Below are 23,986 nucleotides of genomic sequence, written 5' to 3'. Positions count from 1 at the left end.
TATCGTTAATAGTCCATAAACAAATGAGTCGAATGATTTATGTGAAATGAAGAGGATGCTTATTGCCAAGAAAAAGATTTATACACTGGCCAATTAGTCGCCTACTCGTCGAATAATGAGGTATGATTGCATGGCAAATGTAGGTCTGCCACATCAACAGCCATTTTCTCTTCGCTCGATTGAAACCTTGTTGAATAACAACAATAAAAACCTTTCAATGGGAGAAAGTCTAATAATGGCGACACGCCATGTGCCAGACAGCGAAAAAAATAAAGCCGTTCCATGAGAATACAAAAAAACAACAAAAATCTCCCCTTTTTTTCAAAACATTTTCCATTTCCTTCTCCCCCAAACAAACCACATGCCTCAAGGTACCATTATCCGCAAGCAGATGACCCCATTCGCTAACCAGCTGAGCAGTCGACTGGCGAGAATCGAAAAATATTCTCAGTGGAGAATCGCACCCGTACCGCCCGAGTTGTTTTGTCTGTGTGTTCTCAGCCAGCCATTGAGTTCTAGCAAGCCAGTGTTGTTTGTTGACTGTCGTGTGTTGTATCACCCCACCTCGGTGCCGTGTGTTGTTGGTGATAGAAACCGTTTTTTTGGGGTCTTTTGAAACTTCTAGAAAACCATTGAGTTTGCCATTTTCTCATTCGATTTAAAGACATTGTCAAAACAACTGCTACATTATGGATTCACTTCGAGAACAAGTGATGATCAACCAGTTCGTCCTCGCTGCCGGATGCGCCCGGGAACAGGCCAGACAACTGTTACAAGCAGCACACTGGCAATTCGAGGTAAACAAGGGAAAAGATTGAATTTTTGGCTGCTAACGGACGGCCACATAGAAGAGAGAAACGACCCCCACGCGTCTAAAATGCCTTTTCTTTTTGGCCTCGATATTTCCCATTGAATTCACTTTTGGCAATTTTTTCGGCCCCTTGTGTTTGGGCGGGTTTGTTTTTCTTGCCACCATCTCGTGCCGCCCCAAGATGGTCGCAAAACTCGTCAAGTTCGTTGAACACACGATTTCACCACAGGAAGTGTAGAGTCGCCTCCTCCACGTGTTTTGTAAACGAAACAAGGGTTTTGTTACTAGAGAAAACAGTTTCGAAAATAGCCATTGGAAACCACGAGATACGAAAAAACATGGAGTCGCAAAATAAAACCGGTGGACCACGAGGCGAATTCTCTTCAACAACACCAAACCCTTTTTTTTGTTGTTCCAATACTTAAATGAAAATTATTTAATGCTTGCCTTCAATCTGAAATTAGCATCATATTTTGTCGTCGTCAACCGTTCTCTTGAGCAAACCGGTGCCTCAAGTTGTTGTTTTTGTTGTTTTTCTTACCTTGGCCGCCAGAATAATTTCTTTTTTGTTTTTGTGTGTGGTTTTCATTCCCCTCCTCTCTGCGTGTATGGATGTATGCCAGAAGGAGAGTAGGGGGAGACGGGTGGGGGGCTGGGGGACTGTCTGGCTTTTTCTGCACGGTTGGCGCTTCACAACATTACGCAACGTAGATAGCTTCTCTTTTTTTTTCTTTAAGGGGGCCATGGAGAGTGGGGCGACTTTGTTTTGAATGGCGATTTACCATTGGCGACGAAGAAACAAGGGCAAAGGGAACGATGAGGAAATCGGCCATCTTGCTTTGTAAAATGAGTTTCAAAAATGGTCTCGTGATCTCAGCAACAATTTTATTATGCAGTTTAACGTTACGCTTTAAAAATCACGTTGTCTTTAGCGACATGATCGGTCACGTTGACTAGACGAACGTTGTTGGACCCAATGAAATAATTCGAATGTTTTGACGGCTGTGTTTTCGACCGTGTTGGATCATAGCTCTACACAGCTGTGTTTTGTTTTTGTCCTTGAGCGGGTTGGTTTCTTTTGACCTTCGACGATTGGATAGTGGTAATGGCCGCAGCCAAGTCCGCCTCCCTTCTTTTTTTTATTTTACTTATGATTGTCTCTTTGTATAGTTTGCCTCTCCCATAGGCAAACATTTCTCATAATTCCCTCCTGGATTTTCTTGCTAAAAATGCAGGAGTGGAGGGGTTTAAAAAAAAGAGAAAATTTGAATTGCACGACGAGCGCCAAAAATAATCGAAACGAATTGCAAACCTTAAAACAAGTCGTGCGGCGGATTGGAAACTCAATCCGCTTGTGTGTGTACGTGTTTACCTATATATGCCGCAGGGGGTCGTGAGATCACGTGATGTTTTGATTACCCAATACGTTGAACCGTCTCGTCCGTTTTTGGGCATCGACGCAAGTTCCCCCCTTTTGCACGGATCCATACTAATACTAATTGGATCATAGTTTGTTATTGCAGTAGAAGAAGTTCTATGTCTTTTCTTGTCCATACGTCACTCTACGGTAAACACCGTGCTAACTGGATTTTTCTTAACTTTCCATGTTCCATTTTCGTCCCTGAAACGACGGATCAACAGACGGCCTTAAGTATTTTCTTCCAAGAAGTTAACGTGGCCAACTGCGGAGGTGCCGGCCATGCCCATCAATTCCATTACAATCAGGTGCGTCTGTCTCTCTCTGTATTCAAACAACATTCTTTCTCTTTCTTCATCTTTTGCACCGCGTGTGTATATTTAACAAACCCTCGAGCACTTGTTATTTTCCAAACCGGTTCTATGTCTCATGGCGACATGATCGCCATGCTTGATTTGTGTGTTGAAACATTTGTTAAAATGCAAATGCATTTATTTTTCTTGCAGTTATGTACGCCAGCCAACACGCCAGCGACACCCCCCAATTTTCCTGACGCCCTGGCCGCCTTTGCCAAACTGTCGGCCTCCGATAAATTCGGTACCTCGCCAGGTATGTGGTTGCAAACATTTTCAAGTTTCTTCTTGTGTTGCAGTTCTTTGTGGCTCCCCCCTTTTTTTTTTTCCAAGCCGAGCAAAGTTAAAAAAGAAACACTCACAGTGAGGAGAGAGGGTTGTGTTGGGAACTTATTTTGGTCGATCACGTGCTCCCTCGATTCTCTCTATTCTTGGTCACGCCGGTTTCAACTCGTTTGTTCTGCCGGAAATGTTGTTTTTAAAACACTGGAAAAAAATAAAACCTGCCACTACAACTTGTGTATTCTTTTCAGGCATCTATTCGACATCGCCGAACCCGACAGCAGCCTACCTCACCTCACAACATATGCATGGCTACGGTGCCCAACAGATGCCTCTGCAACCCCAACAGCATCAACAGCAAGCCGGTCATCGGTCAACTTAGATGACGGATGTCTCTTTGTTTTTTTTGGTTTTTTTTCATTTGTTTTGTATGATTTTTTTTTTTTGGCATACCCACAAACCGCCCACATTGAAACACCTCATTTTGCCAACGATTTGTTCGTGGAGCAAAAAGAAAAAAGAAACGCTTGGTTGATTTTGTTGACGAAGTTAAATTTACCTCCATTATTCCCCCGCCCTGCTACCCTCCCAGTTTCTTCGGGCAAAATTTGGCAGATATGCAAGGAAAAGACGGACATCTGAGGCCAAACTAATCGCGATGGGACAAGGAAGAAGATAAATCCTCTTCGATCTCATTCCCCCCTCCTTTTTCTCTCTTTCTTGTACGCGCTGGAAAAAAAAATAACTATTATTATTATCAGCCTCACATCAATATCATGTTGTTGCTGTCGTTGTTGTAGCACTTTGCTGTCAACTTCACAATCCTCACCCACACACACACATACACACCTAGTTCCCCTATACATTTCTCGCGCGCTGGATCGTGTCTTTTTTTAGTTTCGTCCGTGAGTGTACAATATTCAAATTTTTCCTCCCCCTTCCCCTTTTTTTCTCTTCCTTGTAACGATCCAGCAAAAATTGGGATCCATTTTCTTTTATTTTTTTTTGTTTCATTTTGCTCGTCTTAATTTAAAGAAGAAGAGAAAAAAATAATTGCGAGAGTTAAAAAAAAAACAAAACAACAAGAATGTCGTGAGGGTTCGAAACTTACCTGGTAGTCTTACAATTTCGTTATAGTTAATTATTATAATTCGTGTGACAAATAATGATTGTAGGCCTGTTTTCCCCTTTTTTTTTCAGAGGAAAAACAAATGCATGGCGTAAATTTTCGTTTGATTTCTTCTTTTTTTTTTTCTTCATTCACCTTCTCTGTGGACATTTATTGAACGACTGATTACTGTTCGGTATTTTCATAAAAATGAATACGATTTCAAATTAATACTACTATATCCTACTCCTCATTTCTCACTTAAATGTGTGTGTGTGTGTGTGTGTGTTTGTTTGTGTGTGTGCATCATCAAAATAATCCTTCACTCAGTGTATTCACCTATTTTACGTGTTGCTCCTCCCAATGGATGTACATGGCTGTTTACATTTCATACTTTGATAAACTAGTGCAGACGGACCATTGGCAAAGAGAAGAAAAAAAAGGCCAGTTGGGAGAGATGACGTCATCCGAAATTGGCTTCTAGCAAAAAACAAAAATCACTTGGGCTACATTAGCTTCCATTGAAAGAAGAAAAGGCAAACAAAAAAAAATCAATTATTATTATTATTATTAAAATTTTTCAATTCTTGGTATTTTTACACGACGAAGATGAAGCCGAGCGTGTGAGAGTGTGTGCTGTAAATGTTGGGTGTCAATGTGTGTCTTAATGTGTGTACATTTTTTTGCCAGTGAAGTAAGTTTGTTTCTTTATCTTCCTCTCTCCCGTCATCCTTAATTCTCCGAAGACAATTACAAATGCACGTCGCCATAAAAGAAAAATTTCGGTCGTTTTTTTTGAGAATCCATTGAGCTTGTTGTGACACGTCATTCTCGTGAAAGTGATGATGGTACATTTTTTTTTCAGGTTTGCAAAGACGTAACAAACGATCTCAACCAAAGTCTCGTGTAAATAGGCTTTCATGTTATTATCTTGTTCGATCGAACGATGAAAGAAGGAAGAGAAAACTGTGTCTTTCACCGAAATTGTGAATTATGACGCGTGCGCACTGTTGGGCAATCGATGGCGCAATTTTATTTCTTGCATTTCTTTCCCCGTCTTATGTTTTATTTTATTTTTTAAAATTACAAATCGAGCGAAGCGTTCAGTGCTATCTTTGTTTCTGTTTATCTTGGCAAAGAAAACAAATACTTGTCGCAGTTTCAAAATTAGTTTTCGGATTCGATTTGAATAATTGAAATTCGGGGTTCCACACGCCATCTAGCGGTCACTTTTGTAACTAGAACAACAGAAATGTTTGGGCCCACATGGCAACAGTCGACGACAAGAGCTTTCTCAAAATTCAAATGAAATGAATTCAAACAGTGTTACTTTTTACGCGTTCGTGCTCAGCGAAATCATCGGAATGTTTGGCCTTTGTTCGTCCCTGAAGTTCACAAAAGGTAAGAGAATTATGTATATTTCTGGGATTGACGTCAGATTTCATATCCTACTGTGTGGCTGGCCTACGCCACGTCTTTTCTAGAACCAGGTGTTGGGTCATGTAATACGTTTTGAGTCCCAGCACACCAGCGTTTCGATTCCGCAATAATGACTTGGCATTTTGTCGACTTTCCATTTCGCCAGTGCAGTGCTGCACCATGACTTGAAACTTCTTTAAAACAGCTTCTGACAGTTTGGTGTGACAACCGTTTTCATGTTTCGCAAACAAAACTTTGCCTCAGACATTGAAATTAACAAGTCAATTTTTTTCCCCCTCTCATCCTTCAAATCGAAAAGGGCATGCTAAACATGGTGTCACCCTTTTGTTTGACAGAATTTGCCTAAATATAGTTGCATGTTGCAACACCTTGAATGGCCCATTTATCAGTTGTGCTGTCTGTCTCATGCATACCTACATGCAGACATGCAGACATAATTAGAGAGGGAAATCAGCCAAAGCATATTGTGTGGAATTCTCTCGCTTTCCTTGGTCGAATGGTTGGCGCGTGACAACTTGATTGCTAATTCGTCTCCTATTTCCACTAGAAATCGGAATGCAACAATAGGATTTTTGGCTTCTCTGTGGGTGTGAAATGCGAACATGTGCATGCAAATTTCTCATGCATCGCCGAGCCCAAATAATAATGTCGGTGAGCAATTTTTCCGGCTGCTGCGGCTTACAGAAGCTGTTTTGTAGGCGATAGTTTTCTTTTCGCTCAAAAACTCTCACTGGACCAGAACGTGAAAAAAAACCACCGCCTATCTTAGCACCCAGAGACAAATGTATTGTGTTTTGTTAGGCCAATTCGCCCGATTCATCACGCTCTCGGTAGCTGATGAATGCACGGCAGCCCACAGCCATTTTTTTTTTTTTGTTTGCGCTTCAACACCTTCTTACTTGAGCAAGGCTTTGAAAAAAGAAATATATTTTTCAACGAAGAGAATCTCTTTGTCACAATCAAATAAGCCACACTGTTGCATCCCCACAACTCTCTCTCTCTCTTAAGTAAAAAGCCAAAGTTTGCTTAGCTTTTGGGTTGGACATATAAGCCGCAATGGGTAGATTGCCAAACATGGATAGACGCGTAGAAAACGGCCATTACCCAAACAAACAATTCCATCTCAATTCAAATGCTGATCTCTTTTGCGTATACATTCTGCGCATCAGGGTCACGTCTAAAGCACCGCAAATGAAAGGGAAATTTTTATTTATTTATTTATTTTTTTCGCTAGGTGGCACCGTGTCAATTAGCTATGCAATAGCAATTCAGTTGACATGTTTTCACGCGGATCCATCACAAAAAAAAAATATAAATAAATAAATGTGTTTTGTGTGTGTGTGTGGAACCGACTAAAGTTAGCGGTACTCTTACTACTACGAGACAGGATCTTCTACGTATGGAGCCTATATGTATGCATAATATGATGATTGCGTCTTCAGGGGGGGAAATTCCAATGGCGACTGATGGCGACCTTCACTTTCGGACACAAACGACTTTTCCCTTTTCGACGATTTCTTTCAGATTACGCATGGAAATGTTTTCTTATTTCCATCTTTTTTTCTTTTTTTTTGCGTGGGCTTGTCCTGGAACTATACATCCCAAAGAATTCCTCGTCCTTTGAGTTCCGAAAATTCTTGTCCTTTTATTATTATTTACAAATGTTTCGTTCTCCCTCCGTCAATGTCTTTCATCTGTTTTTTTTTTTTTTTTTGAGTGCACATCCTCCGGGATGATTCGTTCAGTCTCCACTATCTCAACAGCGTTCGCCGTCCAAAATTGTCCTAAACGAAACCCCTTTCACGACGACCTTGTATGTTTTTTTTTCTTGTTTGGTTGTCAGTAACAATCAACAATGTCTACGAAACTCCAGAGAGAGAGGAGGGAGTCATAAAGAAACTTTGTGCCAGGCTACAACAGAAAGTTTTTTTGCTATTTTTATTTTTTTATTTTTTATGTGACGATACGGTAAATGCGTGCGTTCAAATCGCCCAGCCAACATATATATTTTTTTTTTACAGTTTCGGTTCGTAACGTAAAAATCAATATGAAAATTGTTTGTGTGGGCGTTAACCAAAAAAAAAAGACACAAGTTTCGTTTTTTTTGTTTGTGTTTTGGCCCTATCGACTCGTTGAGATGTTGTATCATTATTATTGCTATTATTATTTATTCCCTCCCCGTTTGGGTTTGCGTTATTGGTCTTCGATTGGCAAGAGATTGCGTGACACGACACGCACGGCCGGGCTCTTGCGCAAACATTCCTCCATCAGCAGCCGCTAGAGATGCAAGTCTTGTGGCGCGCTATCGTGTCAAACCGAGCGCCCAGTCATATTGCGTCAGTTTCGGGATAAACGAGACGTGACTCACGTCAGGGGGGAACGAGAGGGAAAAAAAAAAGAACGACTGCCACTAACTTCTTGATTCCCTTATAATCAAGTCGATACGTTATCGTAGAGGTAGGATAAGTGAAAGTAAAACCTTCCATTTAGTGATACCTAATTGAATAACTCACCTTGACATTTTTCTTTGTTAAAGAAAGAAAAAGGGAGAAACATTTTCTTCAGCAAAGGGATTTGGCTTTTCGGATGAGTTAAGATCTGGATCCTGTTGGCTATAAAAAGAAATTTGTTGTTATTTGTTATTAGTTTTTAAATAAATAAATTGTGGAACTTGTCACTGGACGTGCCCTCGAAAAAGCGGATCTCTATTTTGACATTTTTGTTTTTTTACGCGCTAGTAATCACGTTGCCAATTTCTTTTCAAAGTTAATTGGATGATGATTACACACACGAAAGGGCCAGTGAAAGTAACAGCATTTTTCTATTCACACGGTCGTTTCGCAATCGAATCTTGCAGACATTTTGTGTTGTTTTTTTGTTTGTTTTTTTTTTAACTTCATTGTTGAAGAGACATTCACGATATGATCCGCTGTTTATATTGTCTGTCGGGATGGAGAGGAAGGGGGGACATTGAGGAAAAAAAAAGGGTTTTTTTTTATATTATTATTCATCACGAACTGGACAAACGACTTCCGGTCGTTATCGTATGACACGATATTATAAGGAGACACAATGCGGTACATATTCCAAACTTTCTAACCCCCCTCCCCTCTTTTTTTATATTTTATTTCTCTTAAATTTTTGATTATATATTTAAAAAAATAAAATAATGCAATATACAGTGTACTTATGTACGGTGCATTTGAATGGACACATACTAAGCTTCACACACACACACACACACTTGAAAACAGTTGATTTATTATTGACTGTTTCACTTTCGCGTTTTTCTCGCAAGGTTGTTGTTTGTTGTTGTTGAGGTTCTTGGCATCGGTTACGTCAAAACTCTGTAAGTAATCGACCGTGGTGGCGGGAGATGCTGTTCATTTTTTTTGTTTTGTTTTCGGGAATGCGCCCCCAATCATCTCCACTCTTCCACGAAAGGAACGAGAGAAATCTAAATTTATGATTTCATTCGGTGGCCTTTTTCTTTTTTTTTTTTTCCACCGAGAAAATTATGATGAGGAAAAAAAAAAAAGAGTGAGAGGTGAAGCTTATTAATGCCTACGTAGCTGTTGTTGTAATATAAGAAGAAAAAAAACGTACACTGGTCAGAAAATGTATTTAAAAAAAAAAAAAAAGGGCGTCGGGCAGCCGAGACGGCGGCGATTCCATCAGTGGCGTCTCTCATCGTTGCCCTTGGAGTTTAATTTAATTTTATTTTTTTAGGGGGGGGTGGGGAGCTGCTGGATATAATGCAATCACTCTTTCATATTATGATTGTTTAATTCTTTTTGAATTAAAATAACAGGGGGGGGGAAGAGAAGTTTGTCTTCTTATCGTCTTTTTGGGGCTCGTTCAACGCTCGTCATTTGTCTACGGCTCAGAGAAAGAGAGAGTCCCACGTCATCATCATCATAAAGAGTTGATAATTAAATGCTATAAACAATTACTTGCTTATGTGCTATATATACTGTATACAGGATTGACTCTCTGCCACTATGAGGCAATGATTACGATACAACGACGAATGAGAAACACACACACACACACATAGGAAAAGAACGATTTTCAAAGAGAAAGAACATCATTTTTTAATTTTTTTTTTTTTTTTTAGAAGTTGGCCTCGTTTCTCCAACGGTGTGTGTGCGCACACACTAGCGGCGGAGTTCACATGGCCAGCTTTCACGCCCGTCATTGTTTTGGTACGACCATAGCTCTACATCCCCCCCCTTCCTTCTTCGTGTTGCCCCCCTTTTTTTTTCTTTTTCTTTCTCTCTCTTTGTTCGTCACGACGTCATCAACAAGGCCGACACAAAAGCGCGAAAATGTTTTGTTCTAATGTGATGAAAGAATCGTTACGGACGCGTTCATCGTGAAAAATTAAACAAAAACATCCTGGGCCTATATTACGTCGGGGGGGATGGGCTTTCCGGAAGAAAACGCGTTTTATAATAGAACTTTCATTCCTTGGCGTATGTGAATTTCTTTTCTCTTTCTTTTTTTTCTTTTTTCACGTTAAAAAAAAAGAAAGAAAGAAAGACATTTATGTTTGAAAGGGCCAGAAAAGTCAGAAGAAATTGACGTGTCATTAACAAACAAGGGCGACTCCTACGAAAGACGAATCGGACGCGATCCGCTTTGCGCCGTTGAGCTCACAAAAACGTTTTCCGCTGGAGAGAGAAACGGTCAGTTGTGTATTACGTTTCAGAGAGAGAGAGAAAACTGTAGAAAATGATTTTGTTTTAGATAAAAGACCCTCCCTTTTTTATTTTGTTTGTAATTGATTTTTCAACGTGCGTTCACAATTAAGAAAAGATCGCCTCCTTTCTTTCTTTTTTTCGTGTCATTTCTCGCGGATAACGCGGAAGATTTTTATTTGATTGCGTTTCGTTTTATTGCATTTTTATCTTGTGGGGCTGCGGTTTTTTTTTTTTTTTTTGCTGTGGCTATTTTTCTCGGAAAACAGAAAAGCGGAATTATTTTCTCGACAATTTTTTGGCAAACAGTAAGAAAAAAGAAGAAGTTGGAAGGGCGGACTTTTTGGGCAGCGCTGAAAGGCAAAGAGAAAGGCGCCATGTTTTCTTCTCTATCCGAAAACTGCAGCGAAACATTTCATTTTCACCTTCCCGAAATGCAAAACAAGGAGGAGGACAGCCTTCGTTGTAGGCCTTAATGGAGGCTCAACAGCGGCCATCTTTGCCGCTAAGAAAGAGGAAAGGTTGTCGCCTGTCATTGCGGTCCGCTGTCAATTTCGATATTTAAATTTTTTTTTGTGTTTTTTGTTTTTAATGATTTTACATCGATTCAAAGTAAACGTGTGTTACGTGGCTGGTGTGTGAAAGTTAGGCAGGCAGCCAAACACGGGCTCCATCCCGCGCGCGCTCTTCTTCTCTTTTCACCTGAGAACAAAAATTAAGACCCGCCTCCTATCGTCGTGTATTTTTTTTTTAAATTTTTCTTACTCGTTTAGAACCTCCCAATCTCCCCTGCAGGTTGGCTTCGTGAGCGCTGTTCAGACCAGCAGTTCTCTCAGTGGCAAAAGATCCGCAGTCTCAACCGGTTGACTCTTTGTTTTTTCCCCCCTCCATCACATCCGACGACTGTTTTATTTAAATTTAACTTGCCCTTTCCTTTAGAATTTTGTTGGGTTTTTTTATTTTAAAAAAAGAAAATTGGGGAGAAAAAGAAGTTTTTGTGTCTTGATTGGTTTGTGCATCAGTTTTTTTTTGGAACGTGTTGTGCTCCGTACGTACGTATACGTGAAGTCTAAAACTCATTTTTTGTTTGTTTGTTTCTGATTGAAGAAAAAAACAAACAAAAAACAATCGCGATATATTTGTATGGACTGGTGCTGCCACTCTAATAACGACCGACAACAAGGAAGCCATCAGCTCCGGCAACGAGTTACTTAGAGGAAAAAAGAAAACGCACATTTTCTTCCTCATTTATTTCCTCGAAAAGCAAAAGGACTTAATCGCCAATCCCGATTCCAGTTGAAAACACACACATTAAAAAGCGGTAAGTCAATTTATTTTATTTTTTAAAAATTATATTCCAAACTCGCCGATTCATGCAAAAAAAAAAAGAACTTGTTGATTTTGTTTTTTTTTTTTTTTTTCGGCGGCAGTTGAATGCTAATGCGTGATACTTGCCCTTATATGGGATTACAAGCCATTATTATATCAAAGTATATCGGCGTCGTCGTTCTCAGCATAGGCAACTTTCTCTGCTGCTCTTTTTCGTAGCTCTCGCTCAGTTTTTTCTTTTTCCGTCTCTTTCTCTTCTTCCCTTTCTCTTGGCTGCATATGCCCCCACTGTTACTCTAACAACGCGAGCTGACAAACACCAGCAAAAAAGAAATTGCTATTCTATATTTTTTTTTAACTTGTAGACGGCGCGACAGAGCGGCTAGTGTCGGGCAAATTAGTCGGGTTCTTAACGCCCGTCCATTTCTCTCACTCACGAAGTTAACAAATCAGACAATCAAAAAACACAAAAAAAAGGGAGAGATCTTATTTATTTTTCGATATCAAACGGCCTTGCATTCCTCCATTTCTTGTGGGTGGTTATTAAGTAAAGGAAAAATTGATGTTCTTCTCGCTTGTTTAGTTGGCACACGCGCCCACCAGACAAGGGAAAGTTCACCTTTTTTTTTTTTTTAAATCCGTGTTTACCTTGTTGCCAAATATATATAAAAAATAAATTCTAGTCGACCGTGACACGCCGCCAACTAGCGCCACCGATGATATTTGGATTTGGTTGAACGACGTGTACGCGATCTCTCTTGTCAACGCGATGATGTTCTTTTCAAGTCGGTCACGTGTTGCATCATTTTTCGCAGAGGCTTTGGATAATACCAGGTCAAAGGTTAATGGGGTACGCAAAAGGGAGGGCCGCAAAAAAAAATTGCACGAACAAAATGAAAAGGGAGGGATCGTTCACGATTTTGTGAACAATGCCAATGTTAAATGGCCAAAATCTAAATGAGAATATCAACGACAACGTTTCTAGATTTATTCGTGTGAGAAAGAAAAAGAAAAAAAAAACGCAGTCGGGAAGCCTTGAGAGATTTCGACGCTCCAATCTCCGCAAAAATGGCGAAAGTTTTGCGTCTTTTGAAGTGGAAAAAAAATAGGAAGGGGGGTGGGGAGAGAAAAAAAAAAACTAAATTTGTTGATGAATCGCATGAGAAGTGAAAGTGGCCAAACTTCTCTGCCAAACATTTCGATCTTTATATTACGCATTTGAAACTTGGCTTGTTCCATCGTCATGGATCAAGTTCACAATCTTGATGTACACCTTAAAGAAGCATTTATTTATTTTTTTAAATTTCACAATCCCCCCCCTCCCGTCCCTGCTTTTGTTAGCCATTTATGGGTGGAGCAACTCACCCATGAAAAATATAAAAAAAATAAAATAAATTAAATGGATCATGTCGGATCGTATTCCGAATCTTTAAAAATAAAAAGTTGTTTCTCCACACACACACACACACACAAATATGTCTTGTTGCTGCCCAGTTCCGTGTTAGGAAGTTTTATTTTATTTTTTATTTTCACGACTATGACATGTCGTTTTCCCTTTCTCTCTCTCTCTCTCTCTCTCTTTAAGCTTTTCTTTTTTCTTCTCTATCGTGAGTGTCTCGCTTATAGGAGAGCTTTCACGGCTCACTAGGTCACGCCGAACAATATATACCCATCTGTATTTATTATTTCTTTTTCTCGAAAAAGAACAACAAAACAAAATGGCCGCAAGGTAAAAGAAGAAGGTGGCGGTTGTTAGGATTATTATTTGGTTGGGCCGCAGCGTGAAAGAAAAAAAGGGAAGCATTAACTATAAAGAGGGGAAAGTGAAAGTGAAAGCCGTAACGTGATTGGTTTGTGTTGCGAGGGGCTTCTCTTTTTTTTTTTATCTCTTTTCGTCACGAAAGTCTCGGCTACTTTGGCCGATAAGAGTCCCCCCCACCAAAAGGGTGGGGGCAAAGGATACGGTTTGAAGTGGGCATATCACTTTCTCTCCTCAGCTGTGTGTGTGTAGAGAAAAAGAGAGAGAGAGAGAGAAAATGAGATTTGATTGTGATAGGATTTGACCTTTTCTTTTCTTTAAAGCGGGGCAAATGAATCGAGAGTTTTCTTTTTAAGGGTTGTTGCGTCACAGATCTCTAACCAGAATCCCCTTTTTTTCTTTTTCAAGTGACAGGTGAAAGGGAAGAAGAGAGAAAGTTAAATTTGAACATAGTAAAGGAAGAGAGAGAGAGAGAGAGAGAAGGGTTGTTTAGACAAGCCACCCCTCGATCTGCCTCCTGGCGGCGTATATATTTTCTTGTTTAATGTTATTCCGACATTTTTCTTTTTCTTTCTTATTTCTCCAACGTATAATAGTAAATAAAAGAAAACTAGAAGAAAATTTTTTTTTCATTTTTTACAATCAAAATATTCCTTAAAAGAGATGATGACTTTCTTTTCATGCTGGTTTAACATCTGCTTACATTAGGCGTCTAGAAGTTTTTCTGATTGCCAGAGTCGAAGAACGTCCTTGGCCAAGGACGTCTCCGTTTATTTTATTTTATTTATTTTTTTAATTTAGTAGAAACTTACGTCGATTGTATTTCTTTAAAAAAAATAAACAAAAATGCGCAGGTCGACACACCGTTTTTGAAAAATACCTGTGTTTAGCCTTGCCCAGCGTTCATTAACTATCGAGTGCCTTCGTATTGCGGATGTAACTGCCACAGCAGGTGACAAGGTCGCCATTTTTGTTTCTTCTCTTTCTTTTTTTCGTACATTTCCGTCATTTGCATTTCATCCTTCAGCGATGGTATTTTCATTGTTCAAGTCTTTCGTTTTATTTGAGTGCATTTTTTTTTTAAAGTTTCCTGTGTGTTTTCATTATCGGATGACTGCGCCTCTTTTCTTTTTTGGCGTGTGTGTGTCTGAAGTGACGTCATTCAGGTGGCGTCTCTTCCGTAAGACGATCTGGAATTTATGTAACTGATTGCCATTTTTTGGGTTTGTTTTGTTTTGTTTCTGAATTCACGGTCATGTTGGTCGTTAACCAAAAACGAATCGGCAACGCTGGAGTCGTTGCCTTCGTTTCCACGTCGATAAACTTGGCTGCGTTTTATTTAGCACGGCAACTAAACGTGAATTTTTGCATTTCATTCGCCACTCCCAGCCGCATTTCTTCTCCTTTTTTGAGCATAGGAAAAATTCAAGACAAAAAAAAAAACAAAACAAAAACCGCAAAGGACAAAATCACGCAACAAAAAAAGAAAAACAGGGAAACGTCAGAAGGAGAAAAAAATTATTCAACCATTCACGCACGTCGACGAAAGGCACCGTGCACACTGAAAAACAAACATGCCGGAACCAAAAAAAAAAAAGGAACAACTTTTTCCGGCCGTTCCTCTTTTTTTTTTGTGTTTTATTTTGTTGATCAGTTTCTCATCCATTCGCTTAGCGTACACACGTGCATTCACAGACTCTCTCTCTCTCTTCTTTCGTTTAGCGCCTTTCTATTCGAGTTTGAAGCGAATCAGCGCGCACTCGGCCGTAAGTTTTTTTTTGTTTCTCTACTGTTTCTTGAATGAAATCATTTCGTTTTGCGGATGGCCATGTGCAAAGGGAACGCGATCGCGTATACGTAGAGCAGAGGGAAAGAAACATCCGAGTGGGCACAGCTGAATTTTTTTCTTTTTCAGAGACAAAACGTCACGTCTCTTCTGAACACGAAGGTGATGTCATCGTGAAAGTGCACACATCTTTCCTGTATTCACGTGTCCAACGGAGGTGTGTATATACTTGATGGTGATAAGCCTACGCACTTCCGCTTTGAAAAAGAACACCACTCGGGGTGGTGACTTCATGTGCGTTGGGGTTTGATCATATCTGTTCAATTTCTTAACGATTGAATTTGGATGTCTTGCTTATCAGCTGTTTTTGCGTGACATTTTCTTATTGCGCTGCCCACTCCTCACGGACGGGAGTTTGATATTTTGCATGGATGGTGGTCGCTTGTGCTTTACACAGCTGACCACCTTCGGTTGTTATTACGTTAACCTAGTTTCGTCACTACTTTCTTCTTTCTCTCTCTTTTTATTGATTGCTGTTCGTGTGCAGCCCTTTTGCATTTGGCTAGATAGACAACGACCTTGTCAAACGGCAGGTAGAACTGCGCGACACGTCAGGTGAAAACACGGACTCGATTCACACACATCAAGTGTTGTTTAATTTTAATTTTCTTTTTTTTTAAGGAATGATGTACGGTATGTAACCCATCGATTTGGTTCGTCAAGTACCTGCTTTCTACACGTCCAACAACATCTAACCTGTTTTCTTTTTCTTCTTCTTCTTCCTTCTTTCTGGTTCTTTTGTGCTTCATCCTCAACACACACAGCAAGTTCTTGTTGCTTTTTTCTTTTTATCTCCTTTTTATTTGAGTAAAGCAGTGGAGAAAGGAGTGTATAGCCTCAAGCTATTAACTAGAAAATCCAACACATTTTGTTTTCTTCTTCTTTCTGAATCATCGTATTAAAGGAAATGATTTTTTTTTTAAAGATACTTTGGCGTGTTACCCAATTCTTCTTCGGATGTCAGCCGTCGATCATCGTTTGTAACAAACGATTGACATAGATATAGACTTTTTTTGGTTTTTTACCTGAACGTATGGCAACGTTCTCCGTTTTAAGAAATCCGGTTCATTTTTTTTAAATAACCGATAGGGCTGCAACAACAACAAAAAACCGACCATCAATCCAGACAAAATACATTTGACATTTGAACAACATTTGAACCGACAAATAAAACATGATGAATGGATGACACATTTTCTTTTTGTTTCCCACTGCAGGACAAAAGAGGACGAAGAGGACAACAAGAAAAGGTCGTCGTCTATTTCGATTGAATCAACAACAACAAAAATGGGAAGGACCAATTGGATGAGGTGGCTCCTCTTGCTGGTGGCCGTGTCCGTCTCCACCGGCCAGCAGAACCACGTCGATCTGCACGACGATGACCACAACCACAATCCCATGGGTTGCGACTGCATGGAATATTGGGCTTGCATTACCAGGTTGAAAACACTAAAATTATTCCAAATCTTTTTTTTTTTTTTTTCATTCATTTTAAAACTTTGGGTTTCTTTATTTTTTAATTTTTTATAGTGGCGGCTCTGCCTACAGCTATTGCGGCAACATGGACCAGAGCGTGTGTTGCTACGTGCCGCGAGGCGCCCGTCCAATCGGACTCTTGCCCGTTCTCAACAAGTCCAAGTGCGGACGCAAAGGAAACGTGGCCGCAGCCGTTGGCGATCGCAAACGAAGCGACGGACTGGCCGATTTGGGAGAATGGCCATGGCATGTAAGACGTCATCATCTGTTTTTTGTTTTGTTTTGTTTTTTTCTCAGGTTTTTATTAGTTTAGCAGACTCGATTTATCAGATCAATCACGCGAGATTCATCGGAGATGATCAGCAAGTATAGGCTGCCGTCATTTTTGTTTTATGCATAAACAAATGAATAGAGAGTAGCTTGTAATTGTGTGATTCAAAGAAGAAGAGGCAAAAAGATGGAGGTCGGCTCCGAAACAAAAAGTAGAAGTAGCTGCCGGCAATTTTTCTTAGCACACACACACAGCGAACGGCGCACTTTGGTTACAAGATCCGGCTCCATAATAGAACGCGCGCTATATAAAATCGTATCTCTCTCTCGCGCGCTGTCTCTGCTGATTTTATTTTGGCTGCGATATTTCAATATATGCAGAAAAGGAAGCTGAGGGTGGCCCTTTCTCTCTCTTTTTTCTTGCGATCTTGCGTGTGTGTGTGTGTGTGTGTGTATAAATCCATTATTATGCACGGTGCGCTGGCGGGCATCCTGAAACAAAAACTGGTGCCAACGGCCTCTCTCAAGGCTGACCGGAGCCCTTTGCAACCAGGTTTTAAAAAAAAAATGATAAATGTGATGATGATAATGATATTTTTTAAAAGAAATATAAATTTATATTTTTTTTTTGAGTGTACATGGACGAGCACTTGACCCCGGTCGGGGTGATTGGCCCTAGCGGATTGACAGGTGTGGCAACACGTCATTTAAAACGTAAGCCAAAACGGCAGGAAATGTTTTCCCCCGCGATTGTTTCGACATTTCATTATCTTATTCAAACAAAAGGGATGTTTTATGCAAATAGCAAAAAGGGGGGGGGGGCGTTTCTCTCGTTCATTCGTGTAGCTTTTTGTTCCGTTTAGTTATTTCGAACTTAAAAACAAAACGAATAAATAAGACGGGCATCAACACAGTGAGACGCTTGCCATCATTTCTCTCAAGGCCGGCCGTTTTTGTCACGAAACTCTTTGTATCTTTGCGAAAGAAGACGGACGTCGAAAGAGAGAAAGAGAGAGAGAGAAGCTGTTGGCATTGTCTCTTTTCTTTTCCCGATAAGGGAGACGTTTTCTGCAAATTGGCCATTGATTTCTTTACCTGAATTTTTCTTTTTTGTTTCTCTGTTTTTTGTTTCTTTTCTTTTCACGTTGTGACGAATGTTAACAGGCGGCCGTGCTGGAGAAACCGCAGGACTTGTACGTTTGCGGCGCTTCTTTACTGGACGAATCGTGGGTCGTCACAGCTGCACATTGCGTCGATGATTAGTAAGTGAAACTTGTTTTTTTATTATTTTTGGATGTTTCCTTCTTCTGCCTTCCATTTTAACAATTAGAATTAAAGCCCCTCTTCTTTTTTCTTCGAAGAAAAAGAAACACATTCGATTGATTATTAGAAGGTTGGTTTAAAAGTCTTGTAATGGGATGTGCACAGGATGTTAAATGATTGCGTCGCAAAATGGTGTTAGCCAGAACGACTTCAGGTGGACATGTAGAGTAGAGAGAGAGAGAGGTGCTCTGATGTCACATCACTAGACGTTAGAAAGTTGTCCACCAATGTTTGCAGCTTACCCTGTTCTCTTGGAAAAGAAACAGCCATCCTGTTTTCCGTTTTCAATCGTCTACCGTTTGTTTTGTTTTTCTCCCGTCCGAAACCTTCTCTTTCTTCATTCCAGCCCGTCACCGAATGAAAGTTGACATTCGCTATATACAGTATATATTCTTCTTTTTTTTTTTTTAACCATTTGCGAAAGTCCTCTAACCGGCTTTCCCCCCCTTTTTGCATTGACTGCAAAACAAAAACAGTCAATGCATTTTTTGTTTTTTAACGTTTGATTCCATTTTTTTTTTTTTGTACAAAAGAGGAAGAAGATCGACTTTCTGTTCAAGACCGGCCTTTCAAGTTTGCTATCTTATAGAACAAACACGCGTTTTTATTTTATTTTTTTTATTTTTAAACAGAGAGAGAGGGAAAAGATTGAAAAGAGATAACAACAAAACACGGGAAAAAAATTTCACTTTATGCATATTTATCCTTTAATGATATAAAGTAGGACGTCTGGTGAATAGTAAACCCCCCGAAAAAAAAAAATCTTTTTATTATTATTATTTTCTTTGAAAAAAAAAATAAATCCGACAGTTTGGCGAGCGGCAACATTAGCTCTGTGTTAAAGGTCCGTCTTGGCGAATACGACGTCAGCGTGACGACCGAGCAGCTGGCCTACGAGGAGCTGGACGTCTCGCACGTTATGGTGCATCCGCAATTCAACAATTTGTCGCTGGCCAATGACATTGCTTTGCTCCGCTTCGTCCAGCCGGCAAGACGTCGACCTCATATCGACGTCGTCTGCATGCCGCATCCGGGCCAGGTATCCGAATCGGAAGGCACACGTTGCGTCGTCACCGGTTGGGGACGCAAGCTCGAAGGTATGCTCCGTTATATATTTATGTTTTTTTTAATTCAATTCAATTGTGTTGTTGTTGTTTTGAGAATTAAAAATTGATGTAATGACAATTAATCCCGACAGATGGCACGCATTCGGTGATTTTGAAGGAAATTGAAGTGCCTTTGTGGGACGACGCCAAGTGTCAGGCGGCGTTAAAGACCCAATTTGGACCTAATTTCGTCTTGCCGTCCACGTCCATCTGCGCCGGCGCAGAAGGCAGAGACGCTTGTGATGTAAAAAACAAAAAACAAGACATTTCTCTTGTCTATTATTTGTTAACTTTTTCTCATTTGTCTTTTTCTTCTTCTTTTTTTTTTGTTTATTCGTTTCTTTTTGTTTTATGTCGATGGACCGGTCGCAGGGAGACGGAGGAGGACCTCTTGTATGTGAAAAAGAAGGTCAGTGGTTCCAGGTGGGTGTCGTCAGTTTCGGCATCGGCTGTGGGCGGACCAATTTGCCGGGCGTTTACACGCGACTCTCGGCTTTCGACGGATGGATCCACGAGACGATCCGCAGTTTCAAAACCCTGTCCGGTTAACAAAATAGGCGGAAGGAGACGTCTGAGACAAAGCAATTGAACAACAAGACAACAAACAACAAGGATGATTAAATGAATGATATTAAAATGTTGACGTTTCAAAAGAAAGGACGATGAAAAAAAAGACAAAGACAACGACGATTTGTGGAAAGTTCTAAATTCAAATGCAATTATTAGTATCCCAATCGCAGATGTTCGAATGGGGTCAATATCGTTTCATTTGAATTCTTAGAAAGAGGTTAGGTTTTTTTTTTATTATTTGAAATTTTTCTATTACCCTATTTTCTCCACTGTGAAAGCGAATCTTTGCGGCCAATTATTTTGTCTGAAAAAAAAAAAAGGGAAAATTAAGAAAAGGCGATATAAAAAAAAAAATCATAAATTTAATTAGGAACGGTGTGTTTCTGATGAAGATTTCACTCGCAGCCGCGTGAAGGAAATCATGTCACATACGGAAATGATGAAAGATGTTAAGGCGCAGGGCGCGTGCTGCAAATTGGACGAATGTGTGCGTTTCTCTCCCTGTTTTTAAAAATAGAAATTTGATTAAATATAATTTTTTTTTTTTAATCAAAAAGGAAACCTATTATATCATAGCGTACGGATTCTATTCTGTTTTAAAAGGGGGAAAAGACCACTTGCTGTTTATTTCATTCACCAACGAAAAGAAAAACTTGATTGTGTAATCACAAGATTTGATTATGTATTTCCATCCATAATTCTATTTTCACTTTCTCTTTACCTCTTTTCTTTTCTTTTTTTTTTTTTAATTCCCCCCCATTCCCATCCCAAAATTGTCGTTATTGAAAATTGACCTTTTCTTTTTCCAAAAAACAAATTTTAGTTTCCTCGGGTTTGCTGATGTTGCGTGCGTGAACTTTCTTTTGGGTGCTGCGCTTCCATATTCTTTTTTTTTGTTTTGTTTTGTTTTATTTCTTCTTTGTGTATTGATTCCTCTTACTCCCTCCAATTCGAATTGCACTGTATAACTTGAAATGATTTTTTTTTTTCCATTTTTTTTTTTTTATATTCGGCACTTGAATACAGTGTCCCTGTACAGCCTACAATCGATCACAAGGTTTTTAAAAACACAAACGTTTTTTTTTTTTTTTTTAAATAATTTCTGATGGCTCTTTTGTTGCCAACGTTCGCTAACATGGAAAACGAACATTGACGAGTTCATTTTGCGTTGATATTTGACATGCAGCTTATAAATACGACCTTGGCAATAGCCTTCGTTGGAGGAGTGTTTTCTTGTTTATTGAACGAAACGTTGTAACGAAAACAAACATTCTGCATTTCCTTGTTGGATTCTTCTTTGCTTTTTATGGTCCGGTTGACCAATGTCGTCCTCCTGTTCCGGTCTTGTTTTCGGCCTTGGAAAGTCCTTCTTATTCCGTCAAGAAGGGTCTCCATTCTAAATGCTTATTCAGACGGGATTTTTTTGTTTTATTTTTTCCTGATATTTTTAGCTTTTTTTTTTCGTTTAATCTTTAGATCAGCATAATTTGAGAACAGGTTTATTCTTTAAATGGGCCCGTACACAGAGAAATCGATGTGATTGAGATTTGCAATAGAAATTCGCTTTTTTTATGCACCAACACAACAACTTCAAGTTATGTCATGTTTACTTTTTTTTTTTTTTTCGCCATAAGGCACGAGAGTATAAACAACCACAATGGAAAACCTGATTTTTGCGAGAACTCAGTATCCGATTGAAGTCAAAATGTAGACCTCAAACGCGGTTTACAGTTGGGTTTAAAAAAAGGCCTTTTCATGGGCCATATGTTGGCATCAAATGGTAAGAATTGCAATATCCAGCTGTGGGACATTCCCATTTCAAATTTCATGAAGATCAGGATGATTTGATTTGTTTTGCTGGGAGAGTGACTGACAGTTCTTTTCAAAACAACGGGTTTTAAACACCATCTAGTGGATTGGTTTGGGACTAGAGTGATGTACAAGTAGGTACGGTACATCACTCGTACATTTACACCTAAATGTACACACACTTTAAATGACATAGCAAAAACAGTAAAATTATAATGTGACTCATGGCTCAGTCCTCAGTGGTTGAGCATCGGCCTGGGATGCTGTAATATGAAGGTTAGATTCCTTACAGAGTCAAGTTAAAATAAAATCTGAATTAAAAAGAGTATTCTAATGTCAATATGGCACTTTCAAACAGTGTATGATTTTTAGACTAAATTAAATCCACGAAACGTTAACTATATAGCATGCGATGCTTACAAAGTGGCAATTGAACTATTGTACACTAATGAGACTTAGTTGCCTCAATCTGAATAACGAACTTGTAAATCCATATGGTTCCACGTTCAACGAAATGTGACTAAGACATCCAATATGTACAGATAAATCATGGGAGGACAAGTGCTATTGTACACAAGGAAAAACTAAATTATCAGAAAAAACAAAAATATTTTGAAAAATTTGTTCGAATTTGTCAGTTTGGCAATGTAGGGTGTTTTTTAACTCCCCATTTCCCTTCATGGAGATAATCCGAAGTGGTATATTTCGTTTACTCGTTACTCGTTTACTCTTGTTAGCAAAAGCAGTCGAAACAGTTGTATTCTCAGAATTATCTTAAATTTGTATGGTTCGTTAGGCAGGCACCGTCCACCGGAAAACGGGAACTAATTCTAAAGGTATTACTGTTACGTATTATTGTTAAGCTTGCGCAGATTCTAAATGGCAGCTACGACAGCTTACGAATTAATTATTTATTTATGTTTTTTCATGCGATACAGAACATACGATCGAATTGATTGCTGACCATGTTTTTCGCGTAGAGTATTCGGAGCTACACTTGGTGTCGAATTGGGAGTAAGTCAGTTCCTTTTTCCTCCATCAATGCATCCACGTTGGTTGTGCATAAAACATAAGTTACTTTTATTGCAAACGTAAGTGTAAATCACAAATTTCATCCTAGGGCAATCTTTTGCAAGTTAAAGAAAGAATTTTCTTGCAAAGTTGAAATTTTATTTATTTGTTTAAAAAAAATTACTACATAGAGCAAATCAATTCAGCAAAGAAGCTCTATCGTTTAGTTTGAGCTAATATAGTTCGAAATATGTCAATCCTACGTCGATTGATCTGACAATTTGCCGTGATCCGTCTTATTTTTCAGTTCAGTGAACTTCATTCGGCTCTGCTATATTAAGCTGATGATGATCTTTCTGTCCTAATTCAACATTGCTTTTTTATTCTATAAAATTTTTTTTAAATTCTATTAAATTAATATTATATTTATTGTTTTCCTATTCTTTCCTTTTTATTGCTCTCTTGTTTGTATGGGATTGGACGACCAATCGCTGGATGCCAAAATGGACGGCCAGACGCCAGTGAACATAAACGAATGACCAGTTCACCACGTCGGATTGTCCGTTCGAAATGAAATGCAATCCCCCTATGCCCTGCATTAGTAAGAATGGTCAACACGAAATTAAAACTCGTGTAATAAACTTCCTCTTTAAACAGCTTGTCATCGCTTGTTTTCAGTGTAATATCACACTATATTTGCATTTCACCCCTGCTAGGACCAACAGTTAAAGCCGACGAATTGTACAAATTCTTAATTCAATCCATATTCAAACCCAGGCGAACAGACTTACATGCCTGTCTAACGAGTCTCTGCAAGAAAAAAGAGCCGCATTTTGGAGATTCTCACACAGTTTGGGGTAGAATTCTTGTGTCAGAAGAAAATACCAAAAAGCATATTTGGCCAAAGTTTAGGTTCTTAAGTAAAATCAATCGTTCTGTATACAAGATTTACAGGATGAATTACTAGTCTCTCATTCGTTTCTTTGTGTGCTTCATATTTCTGAAGTTATTCGTTAACTCCGAATTATTTCCGGAAAATTTGCATAAAATGCAGTAACGCAGTCTAACTAAGAAAATCATTCACTGAGAGTGTATCTAAATATTCCAGAATACCTATTATATAAGGTTTTAAAAAACCTTTGTGGTGTTGGATTAAAACCCATGATTAAAATTTTATCAGCTACCGTCGTCCGCTATGTCTGCCATTAGCTATGTAAACATGCAAACAAATTTTCTCTCTTGATTTTTAAAGTTTTTCTGTTGTTTTGTGCATCTATAGCAACAAGTAAGTAATATGTGATCATTATACCTATCTAAGCGTTACTATTTTGCGTTATTGTTAGAATTAGGAAGGTGGAAGCCTGTTATGTTAACAA

General features: G+C 39.2%; 2 protein-coding genes across 5 annotated transcripts; both read left to right on the top strand.

Annotated features, from left to right (window-relative positions):
- Positions 1-460: 460 nt before the first annotated feature.
- On the top strand, positions 461-11,325 carry LOC116926256 (UBA-like domain-containing protein 1). The gene is made up of 5 exons (XM_045176162.1): positions 461-797; positions 2,453-2,536; positions 2,735-2,837; positions 3,115-5,372; positions 11,219-11,325. Exons 1-4 carry the CDS (start codon positions 690-692, stop codon positions 3,243-3,245), a joined length of 426 nt encoding a protein of 141 aa, XP_045032097.1. The 5' UTR covers positions 461-689; the 3' UTR covers positions 3,246-5,372; positions 11,219-11,325.
- Positions 11,291-23,267, top strand: LOC116926245 (phenoloxidase-activating factor 2). Of its 4 annotated transcripts, none has more exons than XM_045176156.1 (11): positions 14,862-14,965; positions 15,115-15,202; positions 16,263-16,484; positions 16,576-16,771; positions 17,956-18,053; positions 18,925-19,211; positions 19,313-19,464; positions 19,593-21,875; positions 22,396-22,435; positions 22,538-22,613; positions 23,126-23,267. In XM_045176156.1, exons 3-8 carry the CDS (start codon positions 16,333-16,335, stop codon positions 19,767-19,769), a joined length of 1,062 nt encoding a protein of 353 aa, XP_045032091.1. In that variant the 5' UTR covers positions 14,862-14,965; positions 15,115-15,202; positions 16,263-16,332; the 3' UTR covers positions 19,770-21,875; positions 22,396-22,435; positions 22,538-22,613; positions 23,126-23,267. The 4 variants fall into 4 exon arrangements, with proteins under 4 accessions (XP_045032092.1, XP_045032093.1, XP_045032091.1 ...); XM_045176155.1 differs by having other exon boundaries at positions 22,538-22,690; XM_045176157.1 differs by lacking the exons at positions 14,862-14,965; positions 15,115-15,202 and adding an exon at positions 11,291-11,432 and having other exon boundaries at positions 22,538-22,690.
- The last annotated feature ends 719 nt before the right edge of the window (positions 23,268-23,986 follow it).

Source organism: Daphnia magna, linkage group LG7 (assembly GCF_020631705.1).
Source record: "Daphnia magna isolate NIES linkage group LG7, ASM2063170v1.1, whole genome shotgun sequence".
Lineage (NCBI taxonomy): Eukaryota > Metazoa > Arthropoda > Branchiopoda > Diplostraca > Daphniidae > Daphnia > Daphnia magna.
Note: the sequence above shows the minus strand (reverse complement) of the source record. Positions and strands in the feature narration are given on the sequence as shown.